Source organism: Mastigoproctus giganteus, chromosome 8 (genome assembly GCF_048544385.1).
Source record: "Mastigoproctus giganteus isolate SK-2022 chromosome 8, ASM4854438v1, whole genome shotgun sequence".
NCBI classification, from domain to species: Eukaryota; Metazoa; Arthropoda; class Arachnida; order Uropygi; family Thelyphonidae; genus Mastigoproctus; species Mastigoproctus giganteus.
The window spans coordinates 193,348,084-193,373,238 of record NC_143582.1 but is presented as its reverse complement, the minus strand read 5'-3'; the positions used below and the strand labels follow the sequence as shown (position 1 = coordinate 193,373,238).

The 25,155-nt window shown below is 36.8% G+C and overlaps 1 protein-coding gene across 3 annotated transcripts in view; it reads right to left on the bottom strand.

The window, feature by feature from the left end:
- LOC150082125 (uncharacterized) overlaps positions 1–25,155 on the bottom strand; it is a 645,531-nt gene that overhangs the window by 53,313 nt on the left and 567,063 nt on the right. For all 3 annotated transcript variants that reach the window (XM_090379113.1, XM_090379114.1, XM_090379115.1), the window contains one exon: positions 17,068–17,144. In XM_090379113.1, coding sequence (XP_090235239.1) covers positions 17,068–17,144 — 77 coding nt within the window. The remainder of the gene's footprint in view (positions 1–17,067; positions 17,145–25,155) is intronic.

Genomic DNA, 25,155 nt, shown 5'->3' with positions numbered 1-25,155 from the left:
CATTTTATAGTTTATAGGATTTCTACTGCAATGAATAAATGCTGTAGTTTTAATACTTGAGATAAAATAAACTTCTTTCACCAAACGTTAGTCTGAGAAGCACCAATTTTAAACAAATAACATTACTGAAAGGCTATTCTGTTATTTGTTAAAAATATTGGCACAAGTTACAGGTCATATTAAATCACTGTAATGATGGAGCACTAGTTACATATTAGATTAAGGGATTATAGTAATCTTTTTAGCGCCTCTGTAGCCAGGTGGGCAGAAGCAGTAGTGTATAGCACACACTTCTTGATTAGAACGGGGTTCGAGCCTGTGACCACCAAATACAGAGGATGCGGAAGGTCAGGGAATGACCACCGCATATCCCCAGCCCGAATAAAGGGTGAGGGTTAGCTTCAGGAAGGGCATCCGGCCATAAAAATTGCATGCCAAAACAATAAAAATGCTGACCCCATATAATAATAGGAAAAGGCGAGGACAAAAAAAAAAAAAAAAAAAAAAGTAATATAGATTTGATTGGGTCATGACCCAATCAAAATACTCACATTACAGGAAACTCGAGCTAACCTGATAAAAGAATTTTTTAAAAAGTTAATTTTGTTTACATTTATGTTTCTTACGGGAAAAAATATAACAATTTACCTATAGCTTATTCCAAGGACTTCTTTCCATTCAGAATTTTTATTCAAACCAATCATTTATGATAAAATTAGAATTTAAAACCTACTATTAGCATTTGTAAGGCATATGCCAAGGGAAAAAAATTAAAAAAGTGGAAGAAATTATTTCTGAACTAACTTAATGTGAATTTCATTACTTTTGCAAAATTTCTGAACTTAATTAAGTTACCAAAATAACTTCCAACTAAAATTTTAAATTTGTAACTAGTCTACAGGGATGGGATACATTTAAAGAGAAGGGGAGCAAGGATATTTGTTATGCTATTGAAGCAGTATCAGGTGGGTCAGTAAACTGCTAGCTTGGGGGCACACACACCAATAAATTAACTACAGTGAGGAAAGTGATTCTTTCACTGCTTCTATTAGAAATTGCATCAGCCTAGAAAGAAAGGCATTGGGAATTTAAAGATCCCCTGTGGATCCTCATGGAATAAGTAAATCCATGGGCCATGTTAGGATAAATTTGATGAAATTGCAGTACTGAATTAGGTCATCAAATGCACATTAACATTAGTAGAGGCATTTGATGCAAGAAAGCAAGCTTATGCAGCATCAGCCAAAAAAAAAAAAAAAAAAAAAAACCACTTCCACTTCACCCCTCTGTTCGTTCAAAATACCTGTCCAGCTGAGCCTTAAACTTATTTAGGCTATCAACCTCCACCACAAGGGATGGAAGTCTGTTCCACCAACCAACCACCCGCTGGCTAAAGGCAAATTTCCGCACGTCTATCCTACATCTGTCTTTCCTCAATTTGAATTTATGCCCTCTCAGGTGATTTTTCTGAGCTAGAGGAAGAATCCCATCAGCATTGAGCATGCTTAAACCATTCAAGGCTTTATACACCTCTATCAGATCACCTCGCTGGTGCCTAGTCTCCAGACACTGTAATTTGCAAAACTTAAGCCTTTCTTCGTAAGAGCACCCCTTTGTTCCATTCACTAATCTTGTTGCCCTTCTCTGTACTCGTTCCAGCAGCTCTACATCCTTCTTGAAATGAGGCCTCCAGACCTGTATACAGAATTCTAGGTGTGGCCTGACCATCGCCTTATACAATGGAATAATCACCTCCTTATCCCTGCTGGAAAAATTCCTGTATATCATTGACAATACTCCATGAGCTACTCTTGCAGCACATCTGCACTGCTCAGAGAACTTCATATCTGCCTGCACAACCAATCCCAAGTCCCTTTCATTCTCTACCACTGTCAGTGTCGTACCACAGAGTTGATACGTTGCTCTGGGGTTGCTGTTTCCCATGTGTAGTACTTTACATTTGTCAATGTTAAACTTCATATGCCACCTCTCAGCCCATCTGCTCAACCTTTCCAGATCCTGTTGCAGCAGCATAGTGTCAGTAGTGTCCTTGACAACCCTGCCAACCTTTGTTATCGTCTGCAAACTTGGACATCAAGCCCGATATACCATCATCAATATCATTTATAAATACAGAAAACAATAATGGACCCAACACTGAGCCCTGAGGGACTCCACTAATAACATCAGTCCACGATGAGCAGTGTCCATTGATTACCACTCTCTGTCTTCTCCCCCTCAACCACCCCTTTATCCATAGCAGCAATTTGCCTCCAATGTCACACTGCTCCAATTTGTGTAGCAGTCTTCCATGTGCAACAGTATCAAAAGCCTTTCTAAGATCCAAGTATATAATATCAAAGTTATTCCCTGCATCCAGTTCTTTTGTGACTGCATCATAGTATCCAATCAAGTTGGTCAGGCAAGACTTCCCCTTAACAAAACCATGCTGTGTCTGAGCTATAACTGAAGTCTTGTCTAGATGATCCTGCAGTGCTTCTTTAACCAGGGCCTCCATTAATTTTCCAGGAACAGGTTAAACTAACAGGTCTATAATTACTTGTGTCGCCCTTTGACCCTCCTTTGTGAATTGGGGTCACTTTTGCACATCTCCAGTCCATGGGTACTTCCCCTGAGTCCAAGAAGCTCTCATAATTATGGCTAAGGGTTTGCTTACTTCCTTTGCTGCCTCCTTTAATATAACTGGATAGATCCCATCCACCCCAGGTGCCTTTCTTGTATTTATCTTCAACAATTTCTCCTCCACTTTACTCTCAGTTATTACAAGATTCTCTAGCTTACTGCCAGAGTTGAATACACCTCTGGCATTCCCCTCGCTGAATAACTCCTCATGTGTGAATGTCGATGTAAAATATTCATTCAGTTTGTTAGCTACCTGAGCAGGATCATCAACAGTTGACCCATTGATATCAAGTGGACCAATCTGATTCTTCCCCTTCCTTCTAGAGTTTACATAAGTAAAGAACTCTTTGCTGTTTTTCTTTGCATCCCTTGCCAAAGATTTCTCGTACTCTGCCTTCGCCTTCCTAACCTCCTTTGTAACTTGGTTACAGATCAACTTGTATCTATCATAGGCTTCTGTGTCACGTGTTAATTTGTATGTATCCCATGCATTTTTCTTCTCTGCTATATGTCTCATTAGTTCATCTGACATCCATTTAGGCCTAAACCTTGAACAATATTTCTTAGTTGGTATGTAAAGCCTAGTAGCTTCCAAGATAAGTTCTTTGAATGCTTCCCATTTTGAATTTGCTGTTGGTAACATCATCAGTTGGTCCCACTGTATAGAATTTAAATACTGTCTCAGTCCATCGTAGTCGCCTTTAAGAAAGCAATAACCCTTCCCTTTACCCCTAATGGTAGTTACCTCTTTGAGTAAATCCCACTTCAGCACACTGTGATCACTGCCACCTAGTGGTTCATTTACCTGCAGATTCTTAATGCATGAAGAATCACTACTGATAATCAGATCAAGAGTATTACTCCCTCTAGTTGCCTCCCGAACATGCTGATGTAGAAAACAATCATCCAATAAATCCACAAAAGCCTTGCTAGTGTGTGAGTGACCAGCTCCCAAATTCCAGTCAATATCTGGGATATTAAAATCTCCCATTATAAGACTCTCTGATTTACTGGCCCACTCTATTTCCCCATACAGTTTCTTATTATACTCATCAGAGTCATTAGGCCTATAGCACACTCCTACTCTCAATTTTGATCTCCCAATGCTTATGTCACACCAAACTGACTCGACACTGCACTGTCCAGCAATGTCGACTGGCTTCACTTCCTTGGATTTTATGTATTTCTTAACTAATAGTATAACCCCTCCTCCCTTCCTATCCTGTCTATCCTTTCTGTAGACATTGTACTCCCCAAATTCCAGTTCTGCATTTCTTATATCTGTGTGACACCACGTCTCTGAAATCCCCACAATATCTGCCTTTGATGTTTTGAGCAATACCTCAAATTCATCAAATTTATTTACTAAACTCCTAGCATTGGTGTACACGCAAGTATACATGCACCTGTTCTTTATCCCACATATATTGTAGAGATATCAGACATGCAGAGTCATAAGGAATGCAGTGTTTCAATATGGGGAGTGCAATATGCACAGAAAGGAGAAACGAGATGGATGGTTGGGGGATGTTATACTCTTCGTGAAGCATTTAAATCTAAGGCAGTGCATCCAGATGACATGAGTGGTAAATGCAATGTTGATTCAGTTCACTGTGACCTAAGCACTGGGAAAACAAAAATGAGAGTAGGAGTGTTATAAGCCTAATGATATTGATGAGCAAAACAAATAATACAGAGAAATTCGACAGAACAGTAAACCAAAATGTCTTTTAATGGCAGATTTTAACTTTCAAATATTGATTGGAATTTGTTGGTAACTCACACACCAAGACTTGTGGATTTATTGGCCAACTGTTTTCTACAACAGCATGTTACAGAAGGAACAACAGAAAGTAGTACTCTTGATCTGGTTACCAACAGCAATTCATACATTAAGAATCTGCGGGTAAAGGACCCACTGGGTGGCAGAGATTACAGAGTAGTGACATGAAATTTACATAAAGCCATAATTACCGTCAAAAATAAAATCTTTTGCTTTTATAAGGGTGACTGCTGTGGTCTTGAATAGTTTTTAAATTCTGTGCAGTGGGACAAACTGATCATGTTATCAAAGGCAAATTCTAAGTGGGAAGCATTCAAGGAAGTAATCATAAAAGCTACTACTTTTCATACCCACTAAGAAATACTGTTCAAGGCTTAGACCTAAATGCATGTTAGATGAACTGATGAGACTTGTTGCAGAGAAGAAAAATGCATGGGATGCATATAAATTATCAGGTGAAGCAGAGGCCTGTGGTACATAGAAATTAGTCTGTAATCCAGTCACAAAGAATGTTAGGTGGGCTAAGGCAGATTATGAGAAATCTCTGTTAAAGAAAGCAAAGACATCTATGCTTACATTAACAGTAGAAGGGAGGAACTGAAACACACTGGGCCACTTGATGTGAGTGGCATATCTGTTGATGACACCCTGCTCAGGTTGCTGACACTGATTAGGTATTTTGAATTCACACATGAAGAATTCTTTAGGGTAGGGGATACCAGAAGCTTATCAAACTCTAATGGAGAGCTAAATGAATTTGCTATAACTGAAAGGAAAGTGGAAGAGAAATTGTTCAAGGCTAGCAAAACAGGCATTCGGGTGGATGGAATCTATCCAATTATATTAAGGGAGACAGCAAATGAGGTAAGCAAACCCTTAGCCATAATTATGAGAGCATCCTTGGATTCAGGGGACTGTGGGCTGGAGGTGTACAAATGTATCCCAAATTAACAAAGAGGGATCAAAAAGTTAACATGAGTAATTACAGACTTGTAGCTTAATGTCAGTTCCAGAGAAAACAATGGAGTCACTGGTTAAAGAAGTAATGCAGGACCATCTAGACAGAAATGCAATTATACTGCAGTCAAAGCATGGATTTGTCAAGAGCAATCTTGTCTGACCAATCTGATTGGATACTATGATACAGTAAGAAAGGAACTGGATGCAAAAAATAATTTTGATATCATATTCTTGAATTTCAGGAAGGCTTTTGATACTGTTTCACATAAAAAAAAAAAAAAAACTGCTGTATGCACTGCAACAAAGTGGCATTAGGAATACATTACTACTATGGATAAAGGGATGGCCGGGTGGAAGAACACAGAGAGTCCTCAGGGTTCAGTGCTGGACCCATTGATTTATTTTGAATATTTATTAATAATATTGATGAGAGTATATTAGGGTGGTTAATCACAGTATTCAAGGTGAGCTACTGCAACAAGATTTAGAAAAATTAAGCCAGTGGGCTAAGAAATGGCAGTTGAAGTTTAACATTGACAAATGAAAGGTACTGCATATTGGGTACCAGTAATACTCAGATTAATGAACTGTGTAGTACTACACTCAGAGTAGTAAAAAATGAAAAATATCTGGGGATAATTGTGCAGTTGGATATGAAGTTAATGAGCACAGCAGACAGGCTGTCAGGACAGCTCATGGGGTTTGGTCAATGATATAGCAATTTTACAGTAATTATTGGAATAAGTTACCTACATGGGTGGTAGAGGCTGATAGTTTGGGGAAATTCAAAGATTGTCTATTTCCTTTTCTCTTATTAATTATTTATTTATTTGTATTTTATTATTATTATTATTTTTTTGGCTGGCGCAGCATAAGCCACAGGCTTCCTTGTACCATGTGGCCATTGCTAATAGTAATATACAGTAACTTTGCTAGCAAAGATAAGGAGGTGATTAATCTTTTGTACCAGGCCATGGTTAGGATGACAATACTTGAGTATGGAACATAGGTCTGGAGGCCTCACTTTAAGAAGGATGTAGATCTGCTGGAATGGATGCAGAGAACGGCAACGAGATTGGTGAAGGGAACAAAAGTGTGCTCTTACCAAGAAAGGCTTCAGTTATGTAAATTAATTTGATTGAAGTGTTTAAGGCTTTGAAAGTTTGGGCAGGCTGAATGCTGATGGCATTCTTCCTCTTGCTCAGACTACACACACAGATTGAGGAAAGATGGTTGCAGGAAAGATGTGTGGAAGTGGGAATAAATTCAAGAAAGAATTAGATAAATTATTGGAGGGGATGGACAGGTGATGTGGGAAGTTTTTTTTTTTTTTTTGGCTAATGCTCTATAATCTTGCTTTCTTCCATAATTTATCAACTACATTTAACTAATTAGTTTAATGAACTTTAAAAATTATATCAAGCTGGTATCTCTTTGGGACCTGTTTTCAAACTATATAACTAACAGAAAATGGGAAGGAAAAAAAGTAAATACAAATGGTTCATTCAAATTCTAATATCTATCATGTTTACAGTAAGCTGTAATTAAAAAGTTACACATTTTACCTTTATTAGAACTAAAAAAAAAAAAAAAAAAAAAAAAAAAAAAAAACACTTCTGCATTAAGGACAAAACTAGGAACTTAGTATCAGTATTGTTAGTTGCAAATGATACAAGGAAGCTTATAAAGTATCAGCTTTTGATCCACAAACTTCACCCATCCATACTCTCCAATAAATTGTTTTCATTCGATAGAAGTTTATTTCAACAATCAATCACCTGCTGGCTGAAGAAAAACTTCTGCACATCTTCCTTGCTCAATTTGAATTTATACGCCCTCACGTGTGTAGTCACAACAAGAGGGAGAATGCCATCACCATTTAGCTTACTCAATGCAACCAAGGCCTTAAACACCTCAATCAGATCTCCCCACAGGTGTTTAAGGCTTTTGAAAGTTTGGGCAAGCTGAATGCTGATGGCATTCTTCCTCTTATTCAGACTACACACACAGAATCTTGACACGTTGCAATTTGCATAAATTGCAGTGGTACCAAAGGAAAAACAAACCGAAAAAGGCAAATTTAAAAACAAATGAAGGCCCATAAAGAACTTTAAGAGCAAATGATGATATAAAATTGACCTCCAAAGAACAAACTGCCCCACTGTCACATGAGTCATAAGGAATATCACAGACTATTGGGAGGCAAGATATTAAGGAAAAGAGTAAAACTGAATTGGTGATCAATTTAAATAAGTTCCAAGTTCTCAAACTCCTTACAAACTCATTACTTCATGTAAGTTTTGTTGGTTTTCAGAAGCAGAAATGGACTAACCCATCTTACATGAAGGGTGAAAAGGGAGTTATGGAAGAATTTACAAGTGGGTTCATTGATTTTGAGATTAGTCTGGGTGATTTAGCAATTATCTCAGAGCTGATATTGGCATATAGACTTCTAATATATATAGAATTCTGTGGCCTGCAGGTAGATTCATTACTGGGTATAGTGGCTGAAATTGGAACTTCAATCCAGTCTTGTCTGACCAGTCTCTTCCAAAGAATAATTAGTTCCAAGTTTAGTCTTAAGTTAAGTTCAGAAATTTGTGAAAGTCAATGAAAATTACCACAGTTCAAAAAAAGATTCTTTTATCAGCTGCACTAACACAAGTTAGCACTTGTCCAGTCCAAGTAGATGAGAACATCTCTCTCTCTCTCTCTCTCTCTCTCTCTATATATATATATTATGTGAGGTAAAAGTTAGGCAGAAGTAATAATAATAAATAAATATGAATATGCAGCTATCATTAGAGGCAGCAAATGCACATCCTCCACATGAAGCTTAATTATATCTGATAATTAAAATAAATATGATATTTAAAATAAAAACATCAGCCAGTAGTACGGCAAAAATGCAGAGCGAAACGAAATGCAAAATAATATAAAATAAACAAACAAATAAGGGAAAGTAGAGATAATAGAACCAAAAGGTAGTCGATAATCCCCTGTATAATTTAGTCATTAAACCCAATTAATAAAAAGATGTAAATTTAAGATAATGCCAATTATATATAATTTAGCGGTACCCCCCTGAAGGTACCAGTTCCAAAAGACGTGAAATATCACCAAAAAGGGGTTAAAGAAACTACAAAAACTAAATTATCAAAAAGATAGACTGACCATTATGCCCCATATCGACAGAGGACCACGAGGCCAATAATGGTCATGGAATCGCTGCATTTCAATCGTCATACAAATCATCGCAAAGGCGGAAATATTGAAGAACCAAACCACCCTTCCATTCTCCGATAGATCAGCCAATGCAGAGGATTTGCATGGCAGTGGTCCTTATGCAGCGAAAAATAATCTATAGAACAGCCAACACTCTTGATCAGAGCCACACCACTGACATAATGCAAGCTTAACCAGCTTATATAATAGAAAGGAAAAGAATAGATGGCGGCACAGGCGCTGCTTATTTAGCATATCAACCCACTACTACCACTAATTTATATTATGGGAGGTAAAAGTTAGGCAAAAGTAATAATAATAAATAAATATGAATATGTAGCTATCATTAGAGGCAGCAAATGCACATCCTACACATGAAGCTTAATTATATCTGATAATTAAAATAAATATGATATTTAAAATAAAAACATCAGCCAGTAGTAGGGCAAAAATGCAGAGCGAAATGAAACGCAAAATAATATAAAATAAACAAATAAGGGAAAGTAGAGATAGTAGAACCAAAAGGTAGTTGATAATCCCCTGTATAATTTAGTCATTAAACCCAATTAATAAAAAGATGTAAATTTAAGATAATGCCAATTATATATAATTTAGCGGTACCCCCCTGAAGGTACCAGTTCCAAAAGACGTGAAATATCACCAAAAAGGGGTTAAAGAAACTACAAAAACTAAATTATCAAAAAGATAGACTGACCATTATGCCCCATATCGACAGAGGACCACAAGGCCAATAATGGTCATGGAATCGCTGCATTTCAATCATCATACAAATCATCGCAAAGGCGGAAATATCGAAGAACCAAACCACCCTTCCATTCTCCGATAGATCAGCCAATGCAGAGGATTTGCATGGCGGTGGTCCTTATGCAGCGAAAAATAATCTATAGAACAGCCAACACTCTTGATCAGAGCCACACCACTGACATAATGCAAGCTTAACCAGCTTATCTATCTTTTTGATAATTTAGTTTTTGTAGTTTCTTTAACCCCTTTTTGGTGATATTTCACGTCTTTTGGAACTGGTACCTTCAGGGGGGTACCGCTAAATTATATATAATTGGCATTATCTTAAATTTACATCTTTTTATTAATTGGGTTTAATGACTAAATTATACAGGGGATTATCGACTACCTTTTGGTTCTATTATCTCTACTTTCCCTTATTTGTTTGTTTATTTTATATTATTTTGCATTTCGTTTCGCTCTGCATTTTTGCCATACTACTGGCTGATGTTTTTATTTTAAATATCATATTTATTTTAATTATCAGATATATATATATATATATGAATTAATAGGTCTGTTAAAAAATGAAGATGGAAGCATAAATTACACAAAATGTTATAACTAACAGGAGAAGGATAGCAGAAAAGAAGCAGAAACACCCCCCCCCCAAAAGTATTGTAGGCATGAAAAAGAGAAAGAATGTGAAAATTCTATTTGTTATAATGAATTAAGCAAATTATAGGCCAAATTGAAAAGCCAATTAGAGAGAATGTAAAGCAAAAAATTATTAATTTTTTTTTTCATTTAAGGAGTGATATCCAGCATCAGATATGGGTGGGTAATTTTGGTTACAGGTAATAAAAAAAAAAGTAAAGCAAATATAAAATTCAAATCTATGTTAGTTAAAAGTAAAAATTAATACATGATCAGGTACTTCATCAGGGGACTACACCCAATCATGTATTAAGGACTGTGTTTCTATACTTGTCCATATCTGTGGAGGATAAGAAAATTAAAGAATAAAACTGAGTGAGATCAAAAGGGGGGGGGGTAAAGCAGTACAGTCAGTCCTATAGCACAATAGTTGTGTTCCTAGAAACCCTAGTGCAATGCAAAATCGTGCAATATAAACAACAGACCCTGTGGGAAAAATAGGGTTAGGTGCCGACCACCCAAGACTGAACACACATTTGTAACCAAAACATTACCAAACAATAAATAATCATAATAAAATATGTAAGTATTTTATTATGACTATTACGTAATAAAATATTGCTACTGCTTTTGCTTCTATCGTAAGCAAACTTGTTTTTTCTTTGATTTTCTATCCAAACAGATGACAGCCGTTCCATCTCTTCCAATTCTTTGTGTCTTAATCTAATGGATTTTAATTACACTTTGAGTTGTTCCTGCTATGAAAGATATTTTTATTTTCTCTGCATTCTTTGTAATTCATGGCGTTGCTTCATTCAGGTCTGTAGCACGTGCAATGTCACTTGGTTTTTCATTTTGCTCAAAGCGTTTCACAATTTCATATTTTTTTCTCTATCCCAGAGGCGGACTGGCCATAATCACACTGGCCTCCGGCCCACCGGGGTGTGATTTTGGTCATAAACCATAGTTTGAGGCCACTATAAATTTTTCCGGGTAAGAATTTTTACCCAGTCCGCCTCTGTTTATTGATATTGCTTTTCTTTTTCTCTCTGAATCTGCAGTGTCTTCACCAGGACGCTTCCTTTTTACACCTTTTAAGTATTTTACTAATTTTTAGGAAATAAAGCACAATTACAAAACGAGGAGGCACGCTCGATACACATAAACAAAGCTGGGGGCATGTAGCAACTGAATAAACAACACCGTAAAGGCAGAGATACACTATTAACACCTCACATTTCTAGGGGTTACTACCATAAAACAATAAAAATCCAGTTGCGTTTCTGCTAGTGGAATCTGTTATAAACTGGTAGTAAACTCGATCTAATTGCATTTGCGATAATACCGATAGCTGGAATTGTGATGGTTTTTACGTTATTATGGTGATGTGTGTTTTCCCCTTTACTGATATAAAAAACATAAATACATTTTCGGAATCTTCTCTTCATTCCTATTGTGTTGTGTTCGGTTGGGGTGATTCTGCGTTCGAATGCCATTTCTTGTAAACACAAAGGTGAATCGTGCATAAGCGGATTCGGTTCGTGTTATATAAGATATCGTTCCCCTATTTATAAATCGTGTATGATCGAATTCGTGTAGTATAAACACGTGTTATACGAGGACTGACTGTATTACTCTCACAAAATATGGACAAAGCAGTCCCACTATTAACAAAGCAGATACACTATTAACACCTCACATTTCTAGGGGTTACTACCATAAAACAATAAAAATCCAGTTGCGTTTCTGCTAGTGGAATCTGTTATAAACTGGTAGTAAACTCGATCTAATTGCATTTGCGATAATACCGATAGCTGGAATTGTGATGGTTTTTACGTTATTATGGTGATGTGTGTTTTCCCCTTTACTGATATAAAAAACATAAATACATTTTCGGAATCTTCTCTTCATTCCTATTGTGTTGTGTTCGGTTGGGGTGATTCTGCGTTCGAATGCCATTTCTTGTAAACACAAAGGTGAATCGTGCATAAGCGGATTCGGTTCGTGTTATATAAGATATCGTTCCCCTATTTATAAATCGTGTATGATCGAATTCGTGTAGTATAAACACGTGTTATACGAGGACTGACTGTATTACTCTCACAAAATATGGACAAAGCAGTCCCACTATTAACAAAGCAGATACACTATTAACACCTCACATTTCTAGGGGTTACTACCATAAAACAATAAAAATCCAGTTGCGTTTCTGCTAGTGGAATCTGTTATAAACTGGTAGTAAACTCGATCTAATTGCATTTGCGATAATACCGATAGCTGGAATTGTGATGGTTTTTACGTTATTATGGTGATGTGTGTTTTCCCCTTTACTGATATAAAAAACATAAATACATTTTCGGAATCTTCTCTTCATTCCTATTGTGTTGTGTTCGGTTGGGGTGATTCTGCGTTCGAATACCATTTCTTGTAAACACAAAGGTGAATCGTGCATAAGCGGATTCGGTTCGTGTTATATAAGATATCGTTCCCCTATTTATAAATCGTGTATGATCGAATTCGTGTAGTATAAACACGTGTTATACGAGGACTGACTGTATTACTCTCACAAAATATGGACAAAGCAGTCCCACTATTAACAAAGCAGATACACTATTAACACCTCACATTTCTAGGGGTTACTACCATAAAACAATAAAAATCCAGTTGCGTTTCTGCTAGTGGAATCTGTTATAAACTGGTAGTAAACTCGATCTAATTGCATTTGCGATAATACCGATAGCTGGAATTGTGATGGTTTTTACGTTATTATGGTGATGTGTGTTTTCCCCTTTACTGATATAAAAAACATAAATACATTTTCGGAATCTTCTCTTCATTCCTATTGTGTTGTGTTCGGTTGGGGTGATTCTGCGTTCGAATGCCATTTCTTGTAAACACAAAGGTGAATCGTGCATAAGCGGATTCGGTTCGTGTTATATAAGATATCGTTCCCCTATTTATAAATCGTGTATGATCGAATTCGTGTAGTATAAACACGTGTTATACGAGGACTGACTGTATTACTCTCACAAAATATGGACAAAGCAGTCCCACTATTAACAAAGCAGATACACTATTAACACCTCACATTTCTAGGGGTTACTACCATAAAACAATAAAAATCCAGTTGCGTTTCTGCTAGTGGAATCTGTTATAAACTGGTAGTAAACTCGATCTAATTGCATTTGCGATAATACCGATAGCTGGAATTGTGATGGTTTTTACGTTATTATGGTGATGTGTGTTTTCCCCTTTACTGATATAAAAAACATAAATACATTTTCGGAATCTTCTCTTCATTCCTATTGTGTTGTGTTCAGTTGGGGTGATTCTGCGTTCGAATGCCATTTCTTGTAAACACAAAGGTGAATCGTGCATAAGCGGATTCGGTTCGTGTTATATAAGATATCGTTCCCCTATTTATAAATCGTGTATGATCGAATTCGTGTAGTATAAACACGTGTTATACGAGGACTGACTGTATTACTCTCACAAAATATGGACAAAGCAGTCCCAACATCCATTATGTTACCTTTAATTTTATTTAAGTAAAAAAAAAAAAAAAAAAAAAAAAGAGGTTTACTGAAAATGTTATACTGTGGGTTAACGGTTTGTCAATTATTATAAATTAAGTTATTAATAAAAAGAAAAAACCACAGAGTGGTAGCAAGGACTCGCCATACCGCACATTGTAACATAACATAGCATGGTAAGCCCATGCTACGGCTCTGTTTTTTTTTTTTTTTTTTTTTTATAAAAACTATTAATTAACTTTTAATTTATAATTGGTAAACCATTACCCTACAGTATAACATTTTCAATAAACCTCAAGTGGTTTTTTTTTTCTTTTTTACTAATATAAATTTAAAGGAGACATAACATAGATGCCACAGTTACCTGTACATATATAAAAAACCCATAAAAATTCATTTAGATCATAATTAAATTAATCGGCCACACTACAAGGGTATATGTACAGAAATAATAATAAATATTATATTAATAAATTATATTAATATATGTTAAGTGGAAGATTAATTACAAGATTATGATATATTTGGATACACACAGCTACTTATGGATACACTGATCTACCATGTCCGGGGCCGTTACTAGCACGGATGGGAAATCGCACTCCCAGATAACCCGAGCACCAACTTTATATTCTTCAGTCATATACTGTTCACTTTCCCACAACTAAAATTCTCCACACGCTGGGCTATTAGTGTAATATGAAGGTAGGTGTGTCTATTTTTATCCTAATCACTTACCTAATTTCACCTCCTGTTAGCTAAACAGCTATACAATTGCCTATAACCATAAAACACAATGTGTATATAAAATACATTAGCATTAGTAGAGGCATACGTTGCAAAAAAGCAAACTTATGTAGCATCAGCCAAAAAAAAAAAAAAAAAATCCCTCCCATTTGTTCCAAATGCCTGTCTAGCTCAGCCTTAAATTTATTTTGCCTATTAGCTTTCACAACAAAAGATGGAAGCCTGTTCCACCAATCAACTACCCGCTGGCTAAAGGCAAATTTCTGCACATCTATTCTACAATTATCTTTCCTCAATTTGAAACTGTGCCGCCTCAAGTTCTTAGTCCGAGCAAGAGGAAGAATCCCATCAGTATTCAGCTTGCTCAACCAATTCAAGGCCTTATACACCTCAATCAGATCACCTCGCAGGTGCCTATTCTCCAGGAGCTGCAATTTGCAGAGCTTAAGTCTTTCTTGGTAAGAGCACCCCTTTGTCCCCCTCACAAATCTTGTTGCCCTTCTTTGTACTCATTCTAGCAACTCTACATCTTTCCTAAAATGAGGCCTCCAGACCAGTACACAGTACTCTAGGTGTGGCCTGACCACTGCCTTGTATAATGGGATAATCATCTCCCCATCCCTGCTAGTAAAATATACAGGCAACTCCTGTATAACACTATATACAGGCAACTCCCATATAACGGTACTAGATAAGTCGGTACTTCTACAACATGGTTTTGCTCTAACACATTTGATAAATTGTGGCAATCCTCGCACAACATGGTACTTATATAGCACAGTTTCACTCTAACACGGTTAGAGAATTTCAGCAAACCTTGCTATTACATTGGATGTAATTTTTCAACATTTTCATTCTTTTTTGTGAATCTCTGCAGTTCACTGGCTAATTATTATGCAAAAAAAAAAAAAAAAAAAAAAAATCAATGGGAAATCCCAATATTTTATTTTTTTGGGAAATCTCCATGTTAGATTCTGTGCTATTAAACCTGTGCTTATTTGAGACCATAAAAAATTGTGACTTTGAAGCATGCAGTTCATGACAAAGTTTTTGTAAGGTTATTTTGGTTTTTATTTGATCATTTATAAATTTTTTCAGGTATGTATTGCTAAACTTTGTTCTTAAGAACCGTATTGGAATAATTTCTTTGTTGTGAATTAAATTCCAAATTATGCCTAAGGAACTTAGGCATAATTTGGGTAGCCACCAATTTATTTCAAGAATGGTTTCTAAATTGTTTTGTGGCAGCTATTTAAAGCGGAAAAAATCTAGATTTAAAAGTTTTATTACTACTGGACAATGTACCAGGCCATCCAAAATGTAGAAGTAATGTTCCTACCAGCTAATACAACTTCTTTAATTCAGCAATTAGATCAAGGCATTATGTCTACCTTTAAAACTCATTACATCAGAAAATCTTTACAATAGATTTTTGAAAAAAATTTATTCCAAATCTATGGAAGTGATGGAGGCATGGAAACATTTCTCAGTTGTGGACTGTATCAGAATCATAGATTTATCGCTGAAAGAAGTAAAACTGTCAACACATGTGTGTTGGAAAAATGTATGGCCAGAGTCAGTTCATTCAGGAAATATGGTCAAACCGGCAGAAAATGGAATCAGTGCTAAGTCAGTACTTATCTGATATGGTAAAATGGAAACTTGATAAGTCGGTAGCAGGGGAAGGTTATACACAAGTTCAGTACGTTGTTCCACTGGAACAACATACTGAACTTGTGTATCTCCAACAATTTTATACATGACGGTAATACAGTGTATCAACAAACCAATGGAACACCCATGGGCAGCCCAGCCTCATGCATAGCTTCACTGCCCACGTCATTTCATTGTATTTCAAAAAACACACACCAAAATTTGTCTGCCGCTAGCATACCCATGCATAAATACACTGGTAACCCACTGACACAGTCTTTTCTGTCAGTCCGGCCTGTAGTGGTAAGTTCTTGTCATTTGGATTTTCCTTGCCTTTGTCTTTGCTTTTTCTACTTTCATAGCGTTCCACTTACTTCTGTAAGGTCATCTATGTTCTGTATGCAATACCTTATTAACACATTATGTAATTGCAAACTTGGTATAATTTTATTCAAATTTTATTAAAAATTTAAAATTGATATTACCACGTGGACTTTCGCCTGTGTACTTTGACATAGAGAGCATGTCGGAAACAGAAGTAAGAGCATTGCTGTCTTTTTCATGATTTTGGTGGATGACCTCTGGTCGTTTCTTCAAAAATTCATTTGGTTTACTTTTCAATTGTTACAATTATTTTTTCCGGTTCCTTTCTTCCCCCCTTCGTTCACAACGTATATCGCTCACAGGGTACACCGTATTTTCATTAGTTTATTTCTATGCATAAACATCCACTTACTGTATTTTATACTAATAATATTTTATATATATATATTTAGACAAATGTTATTATCAGTGTATTAGGTGAGGGTGTTGAACTGTCAAGTGTAATTACCATGGAAGAATTGAGAGCACATGTATGCCAAAAAACAGATTACCTGAAATAAAATGAAATTAACATAAGCATAATTAATGTAAGTACCTAAAGCTGTGGGTCCTGGGACTTGAACTACTTCTTTAAAAGTATTTTGTGTGATTATGCTTTGAATATCTTGAGTTGGGAAAGACTCCCAATGGTCATGCCACAATTACATTTGCATGCACAGTATTCCCTTTTAATGTGTTTATAACAGAATTCTATGATCACAAATAAGAGTAATTATAAATATAAAATTCTTAACTTACTCATTTTGACTTGAAAGTGAAAATGCATTCTGGTGATCAGTACCTTTTCTTTCTTCTCTGTAAGAATCATCTTTTTCCTACCATGAAAAAAAGTCTTAAAAACTAATTGAAAATGACAGCTTCTAAACCACAAAAATAATACTAATATTCTACAACTGACACACATTTTGACACAATACATTTTTTTTTTTTAAATCAAAATTCATATGCTTTACCTGTGTACACTTTTGACCATAAACTTTCTGCTCGAGCTGAAGATTGCATTGGGTATTTAATGCTGTATTAAGTATTAAAAGTAGTGATGGAAAATGATGAAAAAAGCAAGCCTATATAGCATCAGCTTGAACTCCTCTAATTTGTCTAGTTGCCCAAATTTATTCAAACTACTCACTTCTGAAACACAAGAAGGAAATTTTTATTAGTAGTGACTTTTTTTCTTGCAAATTATGCAAGAAAACAAGTTATAAAGCATCAGCCAAAAAAAAAAAAAAAAAAAACCCATACACTTCACCCCTCCTTGCCCTCTAAGAAGTTGTCTAGTTCTTCCTTGAATTAACTCATTCCATTCATTTCCACAATAACAGATAGATTTGTTTCAACAATCAACCATCCACACAATGATGGCAAATGTCCACACATCTATCATACAACCATCCTTCCTTAACTTGAATTTATGTCCTCTCATGTGCGCAATCTCAGAAAGGGGAAGAATGCCATCAACATTTAGTTTCCTCAATCCACTAAACACCTTAATCAAGGCCTTAAACACCTAAATCAGATCTCCCCACAGGTGCCTAGTCCCCACAACTGCAATCTGCAGAGCTGAAGCCTTTCTTGGTAAGAGCTGCCTTTTGTTCCCTTCACCAATCTCATTCTGTTCTCTGCATCCATTCCAACAGATCTACATCCTTCCTAAAGTGAGGCCTCTGGCCCTGTATACAGTACTCAAAATCACTGACAGAGTTCTTATCAATGGGTGCTGCTCGTAGTATTGGCATTAGCATTAGTAGAGGCATATGATGCAAGAAAGCAAGCATATGCACATCAGCCAAAAAAAAAAACACGCTCCCATTTCACCCCTCCGTTTGTTCCAAGTACCTGTCCAGCTCAGCCTTAAATTTAGTTAGACTATCAACTTCCACAACAAAGGATGGAAGTCTGTTCCACCAACCAACCACCCGCTAGCTAAAGGCAAACTTCCGCACATCTATCCTAGATCTGTCTTTCCTCAATTTGAATTTATGCCCTCTCAAATGATTATTCTGAGCAAGAGGAAGAACTCCATCAGCATTGAGCATGCTAAAACCATTCAAGGCTTTATAAACCTCAATCAGATCACCTTGCAGGTGCTTAGTCTCCAGACACTGTAATTTGCAAAATTTAAGCCTTTCTTCGTAAGAGCAACCCTTTGTTCCATTCACTAATCTTGTTGCTCTTCTCTGTACTCGTTCCAGCAGCTCTACATCCTTCTTAAAATGAGGCCTCCAGACCTGTCCACTACGGTATACAGTACTCAAGATGTGGCCTGACCATTTCCTTATATAAGGGGATAATCACCTCCTTATCATTGCTAGAAAAATTCTGTATATCACTGACAAGACACTATGAGCTACTCTTGCAGACCATCTGCACTGCTCAGAAAACTTCATATCTGCCTGCACAATTACCCCCAGGGTCCTTTTCATTCTCTACCACCCACTGTCAGTGTAGTACCACAGAGTTGATACGTCACTCTGGGATTGCTGCTTCCCATATGTAGTACTTTACATTTGTCAATGTTAAACTTTATTTGCCACCTCTTAGCCCATCTGCTCACTTTTCTAGATCCTGTTGCAGCAGTGTACTGTCATTAGTGTCCTTAACAACCCTGCCAACCTTTGTATCGTCTGCAAACTTGGAAATTAAGATTGATATACCATCATCAATATCATTTATAAATACAGAAAACAACAATGTACCCAATACTGAACCCTGAAGGACTCCACTAATAACATTAGTCCACGATGAGCAGTGTCCATTGATTACCACTCTGTCTTCCCTCACTCAATCATCCCTTTATCCATAGCAGCAATTTGCCTCCAATGCCACACTGCTCCAATTTGTGCAGCAGTCTTCCATGTGCAACAGTATCAAAAGCCTTTCTATGATCCAAATATATGATATCAAAGTTATTCCCCAGCATCCAGCTCCTTTGTGACACATCATAGTATCCAATCAAATTGGTCAGAGAAGACTTTCCCTTAACAAAACCATGCTGTGTCCGAGCTATAACTGAAGTCTTGTCTAGATGATCCTGCAGTGTTGCTTTAACCAGTGCCTCCATTAATTTTTCTGGAACAGAAGTTAAACTAACAGGTCTATAATTACTTGTGTTGCCCTTTGATCTTCCTTTGTGAATTGGGGTCACATTTGCACATCTCCAGTCCATGGGTACCTTCCCTGAGTCCAAAGAAGCTCTCATAATTATGGCTAAGGGTTTGCATACTTCCTTTGCTGCCTCCTTTAATATAACTGGATGGATCCCGTCCACCCTGAGTGCCTTTTTTATGTTTATCTTCAACAATTTCTCCTATCCACTTTCCTCTCAGTTATTACAAAATCATCCAGCTCACTTCCAGAGTTTAACTCACCTCTGGCATTGCCCTCCCTGAATAATTCCTCATGGGTGAATGTAGATGCAAAATACTCATTTAGTTTGTTAGCCACCTGAGCAGGATCCTCAACTGTTGAACCATCAATATCCAGTGGACCAATCTGATTCATCCCCTTCCTTCTAGAGTTTACATAGGTAAAGAACTCTTTGTTTTTCTTTGCATCCTTTGCCAAGGATTTCTCATAATCTGCCTTTGCCTGTCTAATCTCCTTTGTGACTTGGTTACAGACCGGCTTATATCTATCATAGGCTTCCATGTCACCCCTTAATTTATATGTATCCCATGCATTTTTCTTCTCTGCCACATGTCTCATTAATTCATCTGACAACCTTTTAGGCCTAAACCTTGAACAATATTTCTTAGTTGATATGTAAAGCCTAGTAGCTTCCAAGATAAATTCTTTGAATGCTTCCCATTTTGAATTTGCTGTTGGTAACATCATCAGTTGGTCCCACTGCATAGAATTTAAATACTGTCTCAGACCACCACAGTCACCTTTACGAAAGCAAAAACCCTTCCCTTTACCCCTGACGGTAGTTACCTCTTTGAGTAAATCCCACTTATGCACACTGTGATCACTACTACCTAGTGGTTCCTTTATCTGCAGATTCTTAATGCATGAAGAATCACTACTGATAATCAGATCAAGAGTATTACTTCCTCTAGTTGCCTCCCTAACATGCCGATGTAGAAAACAATCATCTAATAAATCCACAAAAGCCTTTCTAGTGTGTGAGTGACCAACCCACAAATTCCAGTCAATATCTGGGAAATTAAAATCCCCCATTATAAGACTCTCTGATTTACTGGCCCACTCTATTTCCCTGTACAGTTCCTTGTTATACTCATCAGAGTCATTAAGCCTATAACACACTCGTACTCTCAATTTTGATCTCCCAATGCTTATGTCACACCAAATTGACTTGACACTGCACTGTCCAGCGATGTTGACTGGTTTCACTTCCTTGGATTTTGTGTGTTTCTTAACTAATAGTATAACTCCTCCTCCCTTCCTATCTTGTCTATCCTTCCTGTATACATTGTACTTCTCAAATTCAAGTTCTGCATTCCTATATCTGTGTGACATCATGTCTCTGATATCGCAACAATATCTGCCTTTGATGTTCTGAGCAATACCTCAAATTCATCAAATTTATTTACCAAACTCCTAGCACTGGTGTACATGCACCTGTTCTTCCTATTCTCAGCTACCCTAACGCAACCCATGCGTTTACTTGTACCCCAATGACTTCCAGCAGGCTCTGAAATATCCTGCATCTTGTTTTCCAGGCTGCTGCTCATTCCAATAGAAGAAGTGCAAGAATCGCTTTCACCTCTGCCAGTGGCTACTGTTAATCTATTAGTCCTTATATCCCCCCAATCTAGCAGTTTTCCAACCCAGTTAGTATTAGTAATGGCCACACGGTGTAAGAAATCGTATGGCTTATGTTGCACCAGCCAAAAAAATAAAATAAAATAAATAATAATAAAATAAAAAAACAAAAAATAAATAAAATAATAAATAAAAAATAATAAGAGAAAAAGGAAACTGACAACCTATGCATTTCCCTCCTCCCATAGGTAATTCAAAGGTCAGCTAGATAATTATCTAGCTGACCTTTGAATTTCCCCAAATTGTCAGCCTCTACCACCCATGTAGGTAACTTATTCCAGTAATTTATAACTCGCTGGCTAAAATAAAACTTCCATCAATCCAGTCTAAACATCTCCCCCCTACCACCCGTATCTGGAAATTATGGCCCTTTGTTCTAGAATCATTTACAACAATGAAAATTTTGTCCTTATTCATTTTGCTTATGCCTCTCAGAGCCTTAAACACCTCAATCATGTCTCCTCTAAAGGTGCCTAGTTTCCAAGCTCTGCAACCTACATATTCAACCCTTATATAATGGGATTATGACATCCTTAACTCTACTTGCAATTGTTCGATAAATCATCGATAGGACACTGAGTCTTCCTTGTAACCAGTCTATAATTCTCGAAGAACTTCATGTCTGACTGTATCATAATACCCAAGTCCCTTTCCTCCACTACTGGCTTTAGTTCAACTCTGCCAAGTGTATAAGTTATTTTGGGGTTACTGTTCCCCAGGTGCAATGCCTTACACTTTACTGGATTAAAGCATAGCTGCATTTTTCTGACTATTCCTGAAGTCTATCTAGGTCACTCTGAAGAAGTGCTGCTTGGCAGTGATCATTAACTACTCTACCAATCTTTACATAATCTGCAAATTTAGACATTGCCCTCTATCCCTTCATTGATGTCATTTACGAAAATCAAAAACAACTTTGTGGACTAATGTTATTAATGGAGTCCCTCAAGGTTCAGTACTGAGCCCATTGTTTTCGATATTTATTAATGATACTGATGAAGGTATATCAGGCTTAATGTCTGTTTGCAGATGATACAAAGGTTGATACAGGGTGGTTAATGACAGTAATCAGGGTGAGCTACTGAAACAAGATCCAGGAAAATTAGGTCAATGGGCTGAGAAATGGCTGTTGAAGTTTAATATTGTCAAATGCAAGGTACTACATATGGGTAGCAATAACCCAAGGGTAACTTATCAACTTATGGTACTACTCAGGGAAGTGGTAAATGAAAAAGACCTGGGGGTAATTGTGCAGTCAGATATGAAATTCTGTGAATAGTGCAGACAGACTGCCAGGGCAGCTCATGGGGTTTTGTCAGTGATATACAGAAACTTTGCTAGCAGGGATAAGGAGGTGATTATCCCCTTGTACAAGGCCCTTAATCTAGGTATTACTGCTACCCATATGTGGTACCTTTCATTTGTTAATGTTAAACTTCAACTGCCATTTCTTAGCTAATTGGCTTAATTTTTCTAAATCTCGTTGCAGTAGCTCACCTTGGATACTGTGATTAACCATCCTGATATACTGTCATCAATATCATTAATAAATATTGAAAACAACAATGGACCCAGCACTGAACCCTGGGGTAATCCACTAATAACATTAGTCCACAAAGAGCAGTGCTCACTAATAAGCACTCTTGTCTTCTCCCACTCAACCATCCTTTTATCCGTAGCAGTAACTTGCCTTAATGCCACATTTTTCCAGTTTATACAAGTCTTTTATGTGGAACAGTATCAAAATCCTTTCTGAAATCTGAGTATATATCAAAATTATTTTTTTGCATCCAGTTTCTTGGTCACTGCACCATAGCAACCAATCAGCTTGGTAAGACAAGACCACCCCTTTAACAAATCCATGCTGTGACTGCAGTATAATTACATTTCTGTCTAGATGATTGTGCATTACTCTGTAACTACTGACTCCATTGTTTTTCTCTTTACAAAAGTTAAGCTAACGGGGATCTGTACTTACTCATGTCACCTTTTTGATCTCCCTTTGTTAATTGGGGATATTTTTGTACATCTCCAGTCCATAACTCCCTGAATCCAAGGATGCCCTCATTATTATGGCTAAAGGTTTGCTTGCCTCCTTTGCTGCCTCCCTTAATATAATTGGATAGATTCCAAAACCTATTTTGTTAGCTTGAACAATTTCTCTACCACTTTCCTTTCAGTTATTGCAAATTAATATAGATCCCCATTACAGTTTGATAATCTTCTGGCACCCCCTTCCCTAACAAATACCTCGTGTGAATGTAGATCCAAAATACCTATTCAATTTGTCAGCAACCTGAGCAGGGTAATCAACAGTTACCTCTCTGGCATCAAGTGGCCTAATGTGTTTCAATCACTCCCTTCTGCTGTTAATATAAGCACAGAAATCTTTGCTACTGTTCTTTGCATTCTTTATCAGAGATTTCTTATAATCTGATTAGCCTGACTAACCTGCTTTGTGACTGGATTACAGACTAATTTATATACATCCCATGCATTTTTCTTCTCTGCAACAAGTCTCATCAGTTCATCTGACATCCATTTAGGCCTAACAGTACTGCATTTCTTAGTGTGTATGTAAAAGTCTAGTAGTTTCTATGATTACTTCCCTCAATGCTTTTCATTTAGAATTTGCCTGTAACGTCATCATCAGTTGGTCCCACTGTAGTCACCCTTACAAAAGCAAAAGCCTTTACCCTTGACAACAGTTGTCTTTAATTAAATTCCACATTAGTACACTATGATCATTGCTATCCAGTGGGTCTTTAACTATAAATTCTTAATGCCAGTGGATAACCAGATCAAGAGTATTGCTTCCTCTTGTTGCCTCTCTAACATGCTGCTGTAGAAAATAGTCATCCAATAAATCTACAAAAGTGTTGTTACTCTATGAGTGACCAACACACAAATTCCAGTCAACATCTGGAAAGTTAAAATCCCCCATTATAAGAAATTCTGATTTACCGGTCCACTGTATTTCCCTGTATAGCTATTTGGTATACTCATCACAGTCATTAGGCCTATAGCACACTCCTACTCTTATTTTTGTTTTCCTAGCACTTATATCACATCAACTTGGCTCAACATTGAACTGGTCACCCATGGCAACTGGATGCACTGCCCTAGATTTAATATGCTTTTTAACCAGGAGCTCAATCCCCCACCCCTCCTGTACGAACTGTCCTTGTACTCCCCACATTCAAATTCAGCATTGAGTATGTCCGAGTGGCACCACATATCTGTTATCTATAATATCTGCATTTGATGACTTAATTAGTATTTCAAATTCATCAAATTTATTTACAATATCCTAGCATTAGTGCACATGCATGTTCTTACTCTTAGTTACCCTGACACAGTTCAAGTATTTACTTGTTTCATGATGACCTACAGCAGGGCTTGAAATCCCCGAGACCTTGCTTTACAGGCTGGCTGCTGCATGTTCCAATAATTTTTGTTCCAACAATCAACTACCCGCTGGCTAAAAGTAAATTTCTGCACATCTGTCTGCATGTATGTTATCTGAACAAGAGGAAGGATGCCATCAGCATTTGGCTTATGCAGTGCCTATAGAATTGTGCAGCTTTTTTTTTTTTTTTGGAGTATAAGTGTGGTTTAAAGAGTTGATATGTTTATAAAATATTATTGCAGGTATTGAAGAGACATACAAGATATTGGTGTTTGAAAATTTTGTCTTTGAACACTAATCGTGACACACATACAGCTTATAGCCTCATAGGCTTAGCATAGAGGATTTTCCTTTGTGAAAATTCCCAGTCTTTACATTGTCCCGTTGAGATAACATTACACAAAACGGAAACTTGATATCTCATTGCCTTGGAGATTTACTGATTTTGGGGTGGCCCTCTTTAGAGAGGAAACCTTTAAATATTTATGTGTCATCAAAAACTGTGGATATATCAGTATTTTATTACTTAGAACTCATATTTAAATTTTGTCCCATAGGTTAACATAGGTTAAAAGTCCCATAGGTTAACATGGGGCTATTTTTATAGAAACTTAAAGTGGCTGTAACCCTCT